The sequence below is a fragment of the Solanum lycopersicum genome, chromosome 8, assembly GCF_036512215.1.
Source record: "Solanum lycopersicum chromosome 8, SLM_r2.1".
Taxonomy (NCBI): Eukaryota; Viridiplantae; Streptophyta; class Magnoliopsida; order Solanales; family Solanaceae; genus Solanum; species Solanum lycopersicum.
The window spans coordinates 65,773,837-65,789,822 of record NC_090807.1 but is presented as its reverse complement, the minus strand read 5'-3'; the positions used below and the strand labels follow the sequence as shown (position 1 = coordinate 65,789,822).

The window sequence follows — 15,986 nt, the reverse complement described above, 5'->3', positions numbered from 1 at the left end:
AAATCTGAAATTGGGTACTGAAAATCGATTCTCTGAACTTTGTGACGGAATGGCAGGACGGACCGTCACAGGTGTGACGGACCGTCACAGACCCTTGGTGGAAATATTGGATCTCTGAACTCTGCGACGACCTGCAGGACGGACCGTCGCAGGCACGACGGCCCGTCACAGGTTGCGCAAATCCCAGGCAGAATCGGATTTCTGGTTAAGTTTTAAGGGACGTTTTTGACTGTTCTTGCCTTAATTATAAAGTTCGTGGGTTTATATTAATAACTCAAATTCTTGGGGGTTAAAAGAGGTAACCCTAAGTTAATTAGTGGGGTATTATTGCCATCTTTTATTCTTAATTATATACTAATTAGGGTAAAAGAAAGAGGGTTTGAATAAGAAAATAGAAAGAACAAGAAGGGAGAGAGAGAAACGATCGAGAAGAGGAGGAAAACACCAAGCTTTGAGGATTAACTTGCTTGATTTCAATTCTTCGGTGGAAGTAGGTTATGGTTTTTCATGCTTTCGTAGTGAACTCTTAATAGAGAATGATATGTATTGGTAGTATTGTAAACCCTACTATATGCTTAATTGTATGTTTGCATGAATATGATTATGTGATTGTGATAAGATAAGCATGATGAAAATATTGAATCCCAAATCTTGAAAAGAAACTTTAATATACATTATTAATGATGATGCCTTGGTATAGAAGAAGGCTTGATGAATTAAAGTAATGGGATTGAGGATGCCTTGGTATAGAGAAGGCTTGATGATTTACAGAATGATATTAGTGGATCGGAGTGTCACGTACCGACACATGTAGGGGATCGGGTGTCATGAACCGACACGTAGAATTAGGGGATCGGGTGTCACGAACCGACACGTAGAATTAAGGGATCGGGTGTCACGAACCGACACGTAGAATTAGGGGATCGGGTGTCACTAACCGACACGTAGAATTAGGGGATCGGGTGTCACGAACCGACACGTAGATTTAGGGGATCGGAGTGTCACGTACCGACACAAGAGGAATAATGAATATGAGGGAGCGGAGTGTCACGTACCGACACAAGAGAAATAAAGATAATGAATCTTGAAAGATATTAATATACTCAATCTAACGAACATGATTCCTAAATGAGTATGGTATTGGGGCTTGAGTCCTCATGTGTGAACTTGACGGTAATTGTTAATGATATAGTATTTGTTGTTGCTACATGTTGAGTATCATAGTTGATTTTATGATATTACTCGATATATATTGATTTCTATTTTGAGTTGGCCGATGATATCTACTCAGTACCCGTGTTTTGTACTGACCCCTACTTTTATGTTTTCTTCTTGTTTATTTGTGGAGGCAGCAAACGTGCCATCGTCTTCAACTCAACAGTAATTCAAGCCAGTCTTACTACATCGGAAATTCAGGGTGAGCTAATGCTTCTAGCTTGGACTGGATCTTCTTCTTCAAGTCTTGATGCCTTGAACTTCCGGCATGGACTAGCTTCTTATGTATTTTTAGCTTTTAGAATACTCTTAGTTTAGTCATTTGATCGTAGATGTTCTTGTGATGATGACTTCCAGATTTTGGGGATGATAATAATAGTTTTGAATTATTTTTATTAATGAGTTTAAGTCTTCCGCATTACTTTATGTTGATATTACCTTGAAATGTTAAGGTTTAGATTGGTTGGTTCGCTCACATAGGAGGGTAAGTGTGGGTGCCAGTCGCGGCCCGGATTTGGATCGTGACAAACTTGGTATCAGAGCATTAGGTTCGTTGGTCTCATCACACAAGAACAGGTCTAGTAGAGTCTTAAGGAACGGTAGGGGGACGCCTTTACTTTTCTTTGAGAGGCTATAAGACTTTAGGAAAATTTCGCTCTTTCATTCTTTCTTTCGTGCTACTACTTGAGTCCAATTGGTATCTAGGCGATACGAATTGGTATCTGACCATCTTCACTCTCTTTCGCAGATGGTTAGAACTAGAGCAACGACTACGCCAACACAAACATCGGCCAGACAAGAAACAACTGAGCCAGCCACTGGGGCTGTGGCTCGAAGAAGAACAGCGGCAAAGGGCCGTGGAAGAGGTCGTGGGAGGACGTCCTCTAGAGGGAGAGGACAAGCACCTAGCCCATCTAATACTAGGGCAGTGACTCCCCCACCGACTGAGGAAGTAATAAGAGAAGGGGAGGATGGGGAAACTGAACAAGTGCAAAATGAGGAAACGCCACCCCAACCTACCCCAGAGATGATCAATCAGGGTCTGGCTTATCTTAGCGGGTTATCTGATCAAGGTCAGGCACCTCCAGTGTTTTCTGCGCCAACACCTCCGGTTTCAGAAGTACAACATGCGGCTACTATGGCTCCCCGCATGGATGTTCCATTGGAAATAGGCACGTTTCCACGTCTGACTACTGGGCCTATAATGACAAATGATCAGCACGAACTTTTCAGTAAGTTCTTGAAATTGAAACCTCCGGTCTTTAAGGGCGCTGAATCAGAGGATGCTTATGATTTTCTGGTTGACTGTCATGAGCTACTACACAAGATGGGTATAGTAGAACGGTTTGGTGTTGAGTTCGTGAGTTATCAGTTTCAAGGGAACGCCAAAATGTGGTGGCGGTCACATATCGAGTGTCAACCAATAGAGGCACCACCTATGACTTGGGCCTCATTCTCTAGTTTGTTTATGGAGAAGTATATCCCCCGGACTTTGAGGGATCGGAAAAGGGATGAGTTCTTGAGCCTAGAGCAAGATAGGATGTCGGTTAATGCTTATGAGGCTAAGTTTCGTGCACTATCCAGATATGCCACTCAACTCTGTTTCAGTCCTCAAGAGCGGATTCGCCGATTTGTGAAGGGGTTGAGGTCAGAATTGCGGATTTCGGCCTTACAGATAGCGGCAACGGCAAAATCCTTCCAAGAGGTAGTAGACTTTGTGATAGAAGTGGAAGGAGTGAAGCCAGACGACTTCACCACAACATCGACATCAAAAAGGCTTCGAAAGGGAGGTGAGTTTAATGGTTCTTACACTAGAGGACAGGGTTCGGGAAGTTTACTCAGTCCGACCAATTCAGTCTTCACTACAGACTGTAGTTGGGGGACCACCTCAGACCGGTCAACACTTCTCCGAGGGGCATATGATCGACTCCAAAGAATGTTATGGATGTGGGGAGATTGGACATATTAGGAGAAATTGTCCCAGACCAAGTTACAGACCCCCAATAGCTAGAAGTAGAGGTGGTCATGATAGAGGCCGTTTTTCTGGAGGGCGTGGTGGTCGAGGTAATAGTGGTCACCAAAACGGCAGAGGTAATGGGCAAACTGGGGCCACTACATCACAACATGGTAGGGGCAACGGACAGACGAACGATAGGGCCTATTGTTACGCTTTCCCTGGGCGGTCTGAAGCGGAGGCATCTGATGCTGTCATCACAGGTAATCTTCTGGTTTGTGATTGCATGGCTACTGTATTGTTTGATCCTGGATCCACATTTTCTTATGTATCTTCCTCATTTGCTAATGGTCTAAATTTACATTGTGAATTACTTGATATGCCTATTCGTGTTTCTACTCCGGTGGGTGAGTCTGTGGTAGTTGAAAAGGTATATAGGTCTTGTTTGGTGAACTTTGTGGGGAGCAACACTTATGTAGATTTGGTTATCTTAGAAATGGATGATTTTGATGTAATTCTGGGTATGACTTGGCTTTCTCCGCAATTTGCGATCTTGGATTGTAATGCTAAAACGGTGACGTTAGCCAAGCCTGGGACAGATCCGTTAGTGTGGGAGGGTGACTACACTTCCAATCCGGTCCGCATCGTCTCCTTTCTTCGTGCTAAGAAAATGATTAGTAAAGGGTGTTTAGCTTTCTTGGCACATCTCAAGGATGACACTACCCAAGTACCTTCGATTGAGTCGGTTTCAGTAGTTCGTGAGTTTCTGGATGTGTTCCCTGCAGATCTTCCTGGTATGCCACCGGATAGGGATATTGACTTCTGTATTGATCTTGAACCCGGTACTCGCCCCATTTCTATACCCCCTTATAGAATGGCTCCCGCGGAGTTAAGAGAGTTAAAAGCACAACTTCAAGAGTTATTGAACAAAGGCTTCATTAGACCAAGTGCATCTCCTTGGGGTGCTCCGGTTTTGTTTGTAAAGAAGAAGGATGGGAGTTTTCGAATGTGTATAGACTACAGACAACTAAACAAGGTAACCATAAAGAACAAGTATCCTCTTCCCCGCATTGATGATTTGTTCGATCAGTTACAAGGTGCTTGTGTCTTCTCTAAGATTGACTTGAGATCCGGTTATCATCAATTGAAAATACGGGCAACGGATGTGCCAAAGACTGCTTTTTGAACGAGGTATGGGCATTACGAATTTGTAGTGATGTCCTTTGGTCTTACGAATGCCCCTGCTGCGTTCATGAGCTTGATGAACGAGATTTTTAAGCCATATTTGGACCTCTTCGTGATTGTATTTATTGATGATATATTGGTATACTCAAAGAGCAAGAAGGAACATGAAAAGCATTTGAGAATGGTATTGGAAATGTTGAGGGAGAAAAAGCTTTATGCCAAGTTCTCTAAGTGTGAGTTTTGGCTAGATGCGGTGTCCTTCTTGGGGCACGTGGTTTCTAAGGATGGAGTGATGGTGGATCCTTCTAAGATTGAGACAGTGAAGAATTGGGTAAGACCCACTAATGTGTCAGAAATAAGGAGCTTTGTTGGGTTAGCTAGCTACTACCGCCGATTTGTCAAGGGATTCTCTTCTATTGCTTCCCAATTGACGAACTTGACTAAGCAGAATGTCCCATTTGTATGGTCGGATGAATGTGAGGAAAGTTTTCAGAAGCTCAAGACTTTGTTGACTACCGCACCTATCCTTACCTTGCCAGTAGAGGGTAAGAACTTCATTGTTTATTGTGATGCATCCTATTCTGGTTTGGGTGCAGTACTAATGCAAGAGAAGAGTGTGATTGCTTATGCTTCAAGACAATTAAAAGTGCATGAACGTAACTATCCCACTCATGATTTGGAAATGGCCGCGGTAGTGTTTGCATTAAAACAATGGAGACACTATTTATACGGGGTTAAGTGTGAGATCTATACGGATCATCGTAGCCTTCAGTATGTCTTTACTCAGAAAGATTTGAACTTAAGACAGAGGAGATGGATGGAGTTACTAAAGGACTACGATATCACTATCTTGTATCATCCGGGGAAGGCGAATGTTGTAGCGGATGCTTTAAGTAGGAAGGCGGGAAGCATGGGAAGTCTAGCTCACTTGCAAGCTTCTAGACGCCCATTGGCTAGAGAGGTTCAGACTCTAGCTAATGACTTGATGAGATTAGAAGTAAATGAGAGGGGAGGATTGTTGGCTTCTGTGGAGGCAAGATCTTCCTTTCTTGACAAGATTAAGGGAAGACAGTCTGATGATGAGAAACTGCGCAAAATTCAAGATAAAGTATTGCGAGGAGAGGCTAAGGAAGCACAAATCGATGAGGAAGGTGTTTTGAGAATTAAGGGAAGGGTATGTGTACCCCGCGTCGATGATTTGATCAACCAAGATGTATCGTGACCTAAAGCAACACTTTTGGTGGAGTAGAATGAAGCGGGATATTGTCGACTTTATTGCCAAGTGTCCGAACCGTCAACAAGTAAAGTGTGAACACCAAAGGCCCGGAGGAACACTTCAGAGAATGCCCATTCCGGAATGGAAGTGGGAAAGAATTGCAATGGATTTTGTGGTTGGTCTTCTGAAGACAATGGGTAGGTATGACTCCATTTGGGTGATTGTTGATAGGTTAACTAAATCTGCTCATTTCATTCCGGTCAAGGTGACTTACAATGCAGAAAAGTTAGCCAAACTTTACATCTCGGAAGTGGTGCGATTGCATGGGGTTCCACTATCCATCATATCAGATAGAGGTACGCAGTTTACTTCTAAGTTTTGGAAAACATTGCATGCAGAATTGGGTACTAGGTTGGACCTTAGTACTGCGTTCCATCCCCAGACCGATGGTCAGTCTGAGCGAACGATTCAAGTGTTGGAGGATATGCTTCGTGCGTGTGTGATAGAATTTGGTGGCCATTGGGATAGCTTCTTACCCTTAGCGGAGTTTTCATACAATAATAGCTATCACTCAAGCATTGATATGGCTCCATTTGAAGCATTGTATGGTAGGAGATGTAGGTCTCCCATTGGTTGGTTTGATGCGTTCGAGGTCAGACCTTGGGGTACTGATCTCTTGAGGGATTCGATGGAAAAAGTGAAGTCTATTCAAGAAAAGCTTCTAGCGGCGCAAAGTAGACAAAAAGAATATGCAGATCGAAAGGTTAGAGACTTAGAGTTCATGGAGGGTGAACAAGTCTTGTTGAAAGTTTCACCCATGAAAGGGGTGATGCGGTTTGGTAAAAGGGGTAAACTAAGTCCAAGGTACATTGGACCATTTGAAGTACTTAAGCGAGTAGGGGAGGTGGCTTATGAGTTAGCCTTGCCTCCAGGGCTGTTCGGAGTACACCCGGTATTCCATGTGTCGATGTTGAAAAGATACCATGGGGATGGGAACTACATTATCCGTTGGGATTCGGTCTTGCTTGATGAGAAGTTCGCAAGTTGAGGTCAAGAGAGATTGCATCCATCAAGGTGCAATGGAAGAATCGACCCGTTGAAGAAGCCACTTGGGAGAAGGAGGCGGATATGTGAGAAAGATACCCACATCTGTTTAAAGATTCAGGTACTCCTTTTCTCCCTTGTTTTCCTTCTTTTAATCGTTCGGGGACGAACGATGGGTAAATTGGTATCTAATGTAACGACCCGTTTAGTCGTTTTGAGCAACAGACTTCAATTCTGGAAAAACTGGCAGAAGCGACGGACCCCACGACGGAACGTCATGGGCACGACGGACCATCGCAGGGTCTCATTTCAAAACACTTAGGAAATCTGAAATTGGGTACTGAAAATCGACTCTCTAAACTTTGTGACGGAATGGCAGGACGGACCGTCACAGACCCTTGGTGGAAATATTGGGTCTCTGAACTCTGCGACGACCTGCAGGACGGACCGTCGCAGGCATGACGGCCCGTCACAGGTTGCGCAAATCCCAGGCAGAATCGGATTTCTGGTTAAGTTTTAAGGGACGTTTTTGACTGTTCTTGCCTTAATTATAAAGTTCGTGGGTTTATATTAATAACTCAAATTCTTGGGGGTTAAAAGAGGTAACCCTAAGTTAATTAGTGGGGTATTATTGCCATCTTTTATTCTTAATTATATACTAATTAGGGTAAAAGAAAGAGGGTTTGAATAAGAAAATAGAAAGAACAAGAAGGGAGAGAGAGAAACGATCAAGAAGAGGAGGAAAACACCAAGCTTTGAGGATTAACTTGCTTGATTTCAATTCTTCGGTGGAAGTAGGTTATGGTTTTTCATGCTTTCGTAGTGAACTCTTAATAGAGAATGATATGTATTGGTAGTATTGTAAACCCTACTATATGCTTAATTGTATGTTTGCATGAATATGATTATGTGATTGTGATAAGATAAGCATGATGAAAATATTGAATCCCAAATCTTGAAAAGAAACTTTAATATACATTATTAATGATGATGCCTTGGTATAGAAGAAGGCTTGATGAATTAAAGTAATGGGATTGAGGATGCCTTGGTATAGAGAAGGCTTGATGATTTACAGAATGATATTAGTGGATCGGAGTGTCACGTACCGACACATGTAGGGGATCGGGTGTCACGAACCGACACGTAGAATTAGGGGATCGGGTGTCACGAACCGACACGTAGAATTAAGGGATCGGGTGTCACGAACCGACACGTAGAATTAGGGGATCGGGTGTCACAAACCGACACGTAGAATTAGGGGATCGGGTGTCACTAACCGATACGTAGAATTAGGGGATCGGGTGTCACGAACCGACACGTAGATTTAGGGGATCGGAGTGTCACGTACCGACACAAGAGGAATAATGAATATGAGGGAGCGGAGTGTCACGTACCGACACAAGAGAAATAAAGATAATGAATCTTGAAAGATATTAATATACTCAATCTAACGAACATGATTCCCAAATGAGTATGGTATTGGGGCTTGAGTCCTCATGTGTGAACTTGACGGTAATTGTTAATGATATAGTATTTGTTGTTGCTACATGTTGAGTATCATAGTTGATTTTATGATATTACTCGATATATATTGATTTCTATTTTGAGTTGGCCGATGATATCTACTCAGTACCCGTGTTTTGTACTGACCCCTACTTTTATGTTTTCTTCTTGTTTATTTGTGGAGTGCAGCAAACGTGCCATCGTCTTCAACTCAACAGTAATTCAAGCAAGTCTTACTACATCGGAAATTCAGGGTGAGCTAATGCTTCTAGCTTGGACTGGATCTTCTTCTTCAAGTCTTGATGCCTTTAACTTCCGGCATGGACTAGCTTCTTATGTATTTTTAGCTTTTAGAATACTCTTAGTTTAGTCATTTGATCGTAGATGTTCTTGTGATGATGACTTCCAGATTTTGGGGATGATAATAATAGTTTTGAATTGTTTTTATTAATGAGTTTAAGTCTTCCGCATTACTTTATGTTGATATTACCTTGAAATGTTAAGGTTTAGATTGGTTGGTTCGCTCACATAGGAGGGTAAGTGTGGGTGTCAGTCGCGGCCCGGATTTGGGTCGTGACATTTCCTGTTATTGATTTCACTGATCTAGATTTAACTTTAACAGATGAAGGTTGAGATTGTGTTTGTGATAAAATTTTGAAAGATGGAGCATGGAAATCGTCTGAACTTGCTTCTTCATTCAATCTTCTACTTTTTCTCGGGGTTTCGTTGCCTCTTTTAGACATTGTGCGGTTTGTTTATTGCAAGATTTGAAGATTTGAGTGCTAAAAATGAAGATTTGAATGCAACTATTTGAGAAATCTTGAAGAAGACTGTTAAGAGAGATGAAAATGGTGAAAAGTTAGTCGTGCGAAAATGGAGAAAAGTTTAGGCGTGCGAAAATGGTGAAAAGTTTTGATAGGTGTGCAGATGTAATGATTTTGAAAAGTGATGGGGAAGAACAAAAATTTGGGGAATATAATTTATTTTTTTTAAGATAAAGTTTTACAGTTTTTTAAACATAAAACTGTAATTGTTTTAGATTTTGATAAAATCCCTATAATTTTGTAGTTATCTTAAAAAAGGTAACTAAATAATATTTAATTTAAATTACTTTAATTAAGAGTTTTGTTTAAAAAAAGTAACTTAAAATAATAAGTGTAATTAACTACATTGGTTTAAATATGGTAATTGAATTATTTAAATAAGTTAATTATTATTTTAAAAAATTAATGAGAATAATATATTATTTCTTGATATGCTATAACTTGATAATAATATGCTATAAGTAATTTATTATTAAAAAGTTTGTTTATAACTTGATATTTAACATCTTAAATGTGTGTGTAGTGTTATTTTTATTTATGAAAATTTCTCAATTTTTATTTATAACGTCGTTACTTTCTATTTTTATTCTTCTTTTTCTTTTTGCATGAAAAAAATTATATGATACATATTTAAATTCTTTTTCAGTATAATTTTATCCAATAGGTGCTTCTATGTTGACAAATATGACAATAAATTTTATTAATTAAAGATAGAGGTGCTCTATATCGTTTGATATACAAATAACATTTTCCGAAAAAACTAAGTTAAATTCTTAACAATAAAGTAAAAAAATTAAATTTTCGTGTTATGAATAAGTTTGAATTAACTTTTAACAAAATGTAATATTTTACTATACTTTGGTAACCTAATCACTTAAATATGCATGATAATGAAGAAATTATTTACTTTGTTATTATATAATAGTAAGTCATTAACAATAATATCATGATTAGGATAAACATGCTCCTAGCTAGGTCCACACATAACAAAATAGATTATCCATAATGCATAGATTAAAAAAATGTCTAGAGGTGATGAATTATATATTATGGTTAAAGAAATTCATTAATGCAATTAATTGTACGGAAACTGTACATCAATTTATGCTTACACAATATTTTGATAATACAACAACATTATCTTCACAATAATAATTATGCAAATTGGCATATTTCTCAATCAAAATATTTTTAAAAAAAATAAAAATTATGCATCTTGTAACATGTTTGCCATTACCTATCCATGTTGCATGTCATGTATTTTGTAACTATCCCATTAAAGGACAACTTTATATTAACAAATTATTATAAACAAGTTACTGAAATTAATCAAGATTTTTTTTTAGTTTTAATAATTAAATCAATAATGCACCATCAAAGCATGTGGTGGAGTGCAACAGTTGGGTTGTTTCTCCCTTAATTATAGGTCTAATTTAGGTTCGAGTCTTAGGTATAAATTTTTTTCTTTGAATGTTGTCCTACTTGATGTGAATTCAAATTAATCAAACTTTAATGTAGATATCAAATATCAGATTAAAAAAAAAAACTTAACTAATGCTAGAATGGATAATACAAATTTAATACTAGTCAATTTATTAATTAAGTTTGCAAATGTCAATTAAGTTACAGAATGGAGAATAGTCGTGGTTGATTAATACTACTTCATTTATTCTTTCGTACTCATATTCTTTTACATGTTTGTATTTTCCAAATAACTTATTTTTTTGTCAAATAGCACCATCACCACCACCATCACCACCCACTTTAGTATATTTCGTCTAGTTTAAATGAAAATTGAAATTATTAGATTTTTTTATCATTCGATGTCTGATATTAAACTTGGAAAATGTTATTTGGACGAAAAAATGGACTAATAAGTCAATGGTGGAGCAACAAAATTTGAAGAATTGAGTGTACGTAGACCATAACGTTCATAATTTTTTTCCTATAACCCAATTTTCTACTACTCTAATGCATTAAAACTTTTTTTCGATAGGTTTTGAGGCAAATTCAAATTAAAATATTAATTTTACAAATTCAAAATTAGATTCTAACCACTATACTAATGACCATGTTTGAGTTTTAGGTTATTATACTTTAGAGTATTTTCAACAATTCAGTTAATTTTACATAAATAAATTTTACCAAAAATCACGAATTTAATTGATACTACGTCTACATTACTATCATATCCATTCTCAATAAGTCATTCACCAGAAAAAATTAAGACGCGAAAAAATAGAATGAACAAAAAAGAACTTACTTGATATTTAATATGAATTCACTATATAATAAATTAAAACTTTACATAATAATATTATATATAAAAAATATATTATATATTTATCGATTTGATACATACACGCAGAAGTTAATCGTTCATTTGTATACGTTTCTTTCATCAAATAAAGCCTCCTCAGTATATTCCAAACTATATTCAAAGATTCAATGTATACATAATATACTATGGACTTGGTTACACAGTAGTATAGCCGGCGGTTGCAAAAATTGAATAGTCTTCTCAATATTAAATAATTCTTTTATGGATATTAAATAATAAAAAAGCAATGACTTAAACATAAGAATTATGGATTAATTATAAAAATAGATCACAAAATTACAACTAAACAATAAAAACTTGTAGAAAATTTAAAGATACATGTCTTATATTCATAAATTTGTTATCGTATACTTATAAGAGAAGAGAAGTTACTATATGATACTTTTAATTTTTTTTAATTATTGATTTTTCTCTAATTATTGTACGTACTAAAAATTCTATACATTCTAAATTTAAGAGTGAATTTAGTACTAGTACTTTGTCCCAATATACACGATTGACTTTTAAAATTCGAAAAATATGGACTTTTATTTTTTATTTTATTTTTATTTTAAAATAACTCAAATAGATAGATATGTGACACTATTCAACAGACCTAAGTTGAATATTTTTTTTAAAAAAAGAAAAAGATATTAAATTGACTATTAAAAGTCAAATATTTGTGTTTCAAAGGAGAGAAGAAAATAAAGCATGCTTATATAATAAATATTACAAAATCTATAGATAGATACAAAGGAATAAACAATGCCGGCTTTCGTTGGTTAATTTGAGTGAACTTAAAAATGTACAAGTCAATATTAAAAATTTATGCATTAGATTCGAATATTATAATTATTATTTAAAAATAATTGATTTTAAAAGTCAAATATCTATATTTAAAAGATATAAAGGAAGAATACTAAATCGAAGCAAAGCTAACAAGGGTTAAGGAATTTTATCTGAATTTTTGATAGAAAACTATATTAGCTATATTTAATTAAAATTATTTGTTAAATATTATATTAGACGTGAAATCCTCTTCAACATATTATTTATTTACTTTTTTATATTTTAAACCCTCTTAATTAAAAAATTTTGATTTTGTCATTACACAAAGCATGACGATAAATTTTGGCAATCTCTATTCTCTTGATATCTAAATTAATGTCACAAATAATGCCGACTTTCACTAATTAATTTATGTCACAAAATAGAAAAGGAAAAATGACTTTCTAAATTGTACGTGTTTGATTACAATCAAGGGGGAAAAAAAACTAATTTAATCTCTACTTGTGTACAAAACATTTTTTCAAAAAAAAAAAAAATCAATAAAATCCACAAGAATTGAATTTAAAAAAATAAAAAATAAAATCAAACATTTGAATTTTCCAACTTGTGATAATCCAAATAATCCTCTATCTTTTCACCTTGATTATCATAATCACCATTAATAAGTTCTTTTGCTCTTCTTGCTTGATCTTCCCAATTAGTCTTAACCAATATAATTAACATCATAGTCACAGCACATGAACCTTGTGCACCTAATAATCCAAGCCATAATCCTTTAAAATCAAATCCCATATAAAAACTTAACCAAATTGCAATTGGCATTCCAATCAAATAAAAACATCCTAAATTAATATTAGCACCTAATTTTGGCCTAGCTGTTCCTCTTAACACACCACAGCCTGTTGTTTGTGGACAATTCCCAAGTTCACAAAGTCCAATAATAGGTAACACCATCGCGGTTAATTTCATAATTTCTTGATCGTGAGTGAACATTTTTGCCCAAATATTACGTACCAGAATAGCAAAAAATAAGGATGAGATACCCAAGACGAAACTTGTACATAGTCCAATAATAGCGGCTAATTTAGCGCGATTTGGACGATTAGCACCTAGCTCATTTCCAACTCTAGTTGATACACCAAAGCTTAATGAAGATGGGAAAATGTAGATTAAAGATGTCGTTTGGATTAAAATTCCCATTGATGCAACTGTTGATTGAGGATTAATTAAAATCCCACATAATAAAATCATAATTTCATACCACCACCACTCTAAACAAACACTAATACAACTTGGAATTGCTAAATTAAGAAGTGATCTCCATCCCTTAAAACACTCTAAAGAAATACCACACCAAGTTTTCTTGTAAATCTTTGAAGATATAATGTAAATTATTAATGATCCAACAAGATTGAAATTTGTCCAAACCCCACTTAATGCAACACCTTTAATCCCAAGATTAAGAATTTTGATTAAGAAATAATTAATTGGGATATGAAGAATGATTGCAAAAATAGCACAAAATGTTAAAGGCAATGTGATGGATTGTGAACGTAGATAAATCCTCAAGGGGTGTAAAAGTGATTGAGCAAAAAGATCAGGGAGTGAAAAAAGGATGTAGTTTTGTGCCATTTTTGCAATTTCATGATTTTGGCCACATAAAATCAAGAGTTTTTGCATAAATAGCCACAAAATTGAAATTGGAATTGAGGTTAAAAGTAGCAAAAGAATTGTTCTTTGTAATGTAAGGCCTAAAATGTTGAATCTTTTAGCACCAAAAGCTTGTCCACAAATTGGTTCCATTCCCATGGCTAAACCTGAAAGAATTGAATAACCGGTTATATTTGCAAATCCTATTGCAAGTGAACCACCAGCTAAAGAAAGTTCCCCTAAATGACCAAGAAAAATCATAGAAATAATTGAACGTGAATAAAGAATTAGGCCCGTAAATATCATTGGAAATGCAATTTTTCCAATGCATTTTGCTTCTAAAATTGCAAGTGTTAGATGGCTTTTTTGTTTTGGAATATTGTTTTCTTCCTTTTGATCTATCAAAGGACTCAACATACTTAACAACAAAAAAAAAAAATCAAATCCTAATTTGAGTATGATACAAATTAGATTTAATCTGATAAAATATCAAAATGCGTAGAAATTAATAACACTAGCAATGAATTTAGTACCCGTATTTTTCTTGAATTTGGTGACTTAAAAGGGTTTTTGAGGGGTTCAATATGTGTAGGCGTTGGTTGGCTTTTTATAAGTGGGAGAAATTATAAAAAAAAAATATTATTTTTATATCTTTCTAATAAGGTCGGCTTAGAGGAACAAAAATATTTTGGTTGACTAAGTTTTTTTTTTTTTTCCCAAATATAACCACCAAAAAAGTTACAAAGATTTTAAATGTTTTTACAATATAAAGTGTCGTTTATATAACCGACCAATTTAAAATTATGTCACTATTTGGCCTGCATGCATCAAAATATAGAGTCAAAAATTTCGAGAAAAATAAGAAAAATGATGATGGTTAGTATCATGTTTGAGTTTAATTTATTTTATTTTTTTTAAAAAAAAACATACAGTGTGTGTGGACTTTGAGAATTTTTTTTTAAAAAAAATACAGGGACGGTTATTTAATAGTGATAATTAATTAAAAATAATATTTGACTATTAAGGGAGGCAGGGACAATTTATGCCTGCCGTTTCAGTTTGTGAATTAATACATCCTTTGAATATTGGAAATACCAGTTACTCTATAAAGATAATAAATCAGTTTTATGACTATATATATTATATATATATAATATCATAATTATTACCGTTCGGTTATTATTTTTTACACCTCAAACATTAACATATAACCTTACATTATTTCGTTCTCGACTTTGGATCTTTGCACCCACCTCTGCCCACTATTCCATTTAATTCAAATTTTCGTGTCGTGTAGAATTCTTCATCATAAATTCAAAACTTCGTCCATCAATTTCATGACATTGCTCGAATATAGCTATGAAATAAATTCTAAAAGAAATTGGCCAACTTAATAATTAGGTTTAGTACCATAATTAAGAGAAAGGCAATTTGATCATACAAAGACAAATCTAAATTATTCGGTTAACTTGGACGTCTTTCAAAGTTAATTAACATGTACTAATTAGAATTCTATTACTTAATCATCCATTTAAATGAAATTTCATTAGCTGCCAATCTTTTTGTCTAATATAAATAAAATAACTTGCCCACTTTTGCCTAATATATTTAAATATTATTTTTGGTACATCGAATTTTGCCTAATATACTGCCAGTAGCAAAATTTTGAACAGAAAAATCCAAAATAAAACAAGAGAACTATTCTTTTTTGTCTTGTCTTAGAATTTTATGGTACGTAGAAGAAACTTAAGACAACAAATTAGATAAAAAAAAAAAAAGAGAGAGAGAATAAAACAAAAAAGTATTCTCGTGCGGGTGAGTGAGGGGGTGGGGTATGGGTGGGCAGAATTTCAAAGAAACAGTTTGAGTTAATTGGTCTTTGTGTTTTTGGGGGAATGAATATGTGTGTCATGAACATCACTCTACTGAATAATTGTGACGGAACGATAAATATTTCTCAATTTTTAATTAATAGACTTGCGTGAAAGCTTAGAGCCCTTTTCGCTAGGTTCAAAAGCTTCTCAAAAAGATCTAATTCAACAGATATTCTATATTGAGCGTAGTTGATATGCGATTTCGACTAGTCGATCATTATCATTCTGTAAAATTATTTATATATGTATGGTATCATATACAATTTCATATAGATTAACTTTGAAAGCGATCATAAAAGCACTAATACATCAAATCTAATCAGAACTCCAAGATTAAGTATACTTGCGTGAGATCGGTATTACAAGCTATGATGGATGACCCATGAGACGCTGCTCGGATTGTAAGTATCCT

The 15,986-nt window shown here is 35.4% G+C and overlaps 1 protein-coding gene across 1 annotated transcript; it reads right to left on the bottom strand.

Annotated features, from left to right (window-relative positions):
• Nucleotides 1-12,472: 12,472 nt before the first annotated feature.
• Nucleotides 12,473-14,388, bottom strand: LOC101265948 (protein DETOXIFICATION 49-like). Its single transcript, XM_004246080.5, has one exon. The coding sequence runs from the start codon at nucleotides 14,115-14,117 to the stop codon at nucleotides 12,633-12,635; it is 1,485 nt and encodes a 494-aa protein (XP_004246128.1). The 5' UTR covers nucleotides 14,118-14,388; the 3' UTR covers nucleotides 12,473-12,632.
• Between the last annotated feature and the right edge of the window lie 1,598 nt (nucleotides 14,389-15,986).

Bases quoted from the DNA above. Each gene is read 5' to 3' on its own strand.
- LOC101265948 (XM_004246080.5), bottom strand. From the start codon at position 14,117: ATGTTGAGTCCTTTGATAGATCAAAAGGAAGAAAACAATATTCCAAAA.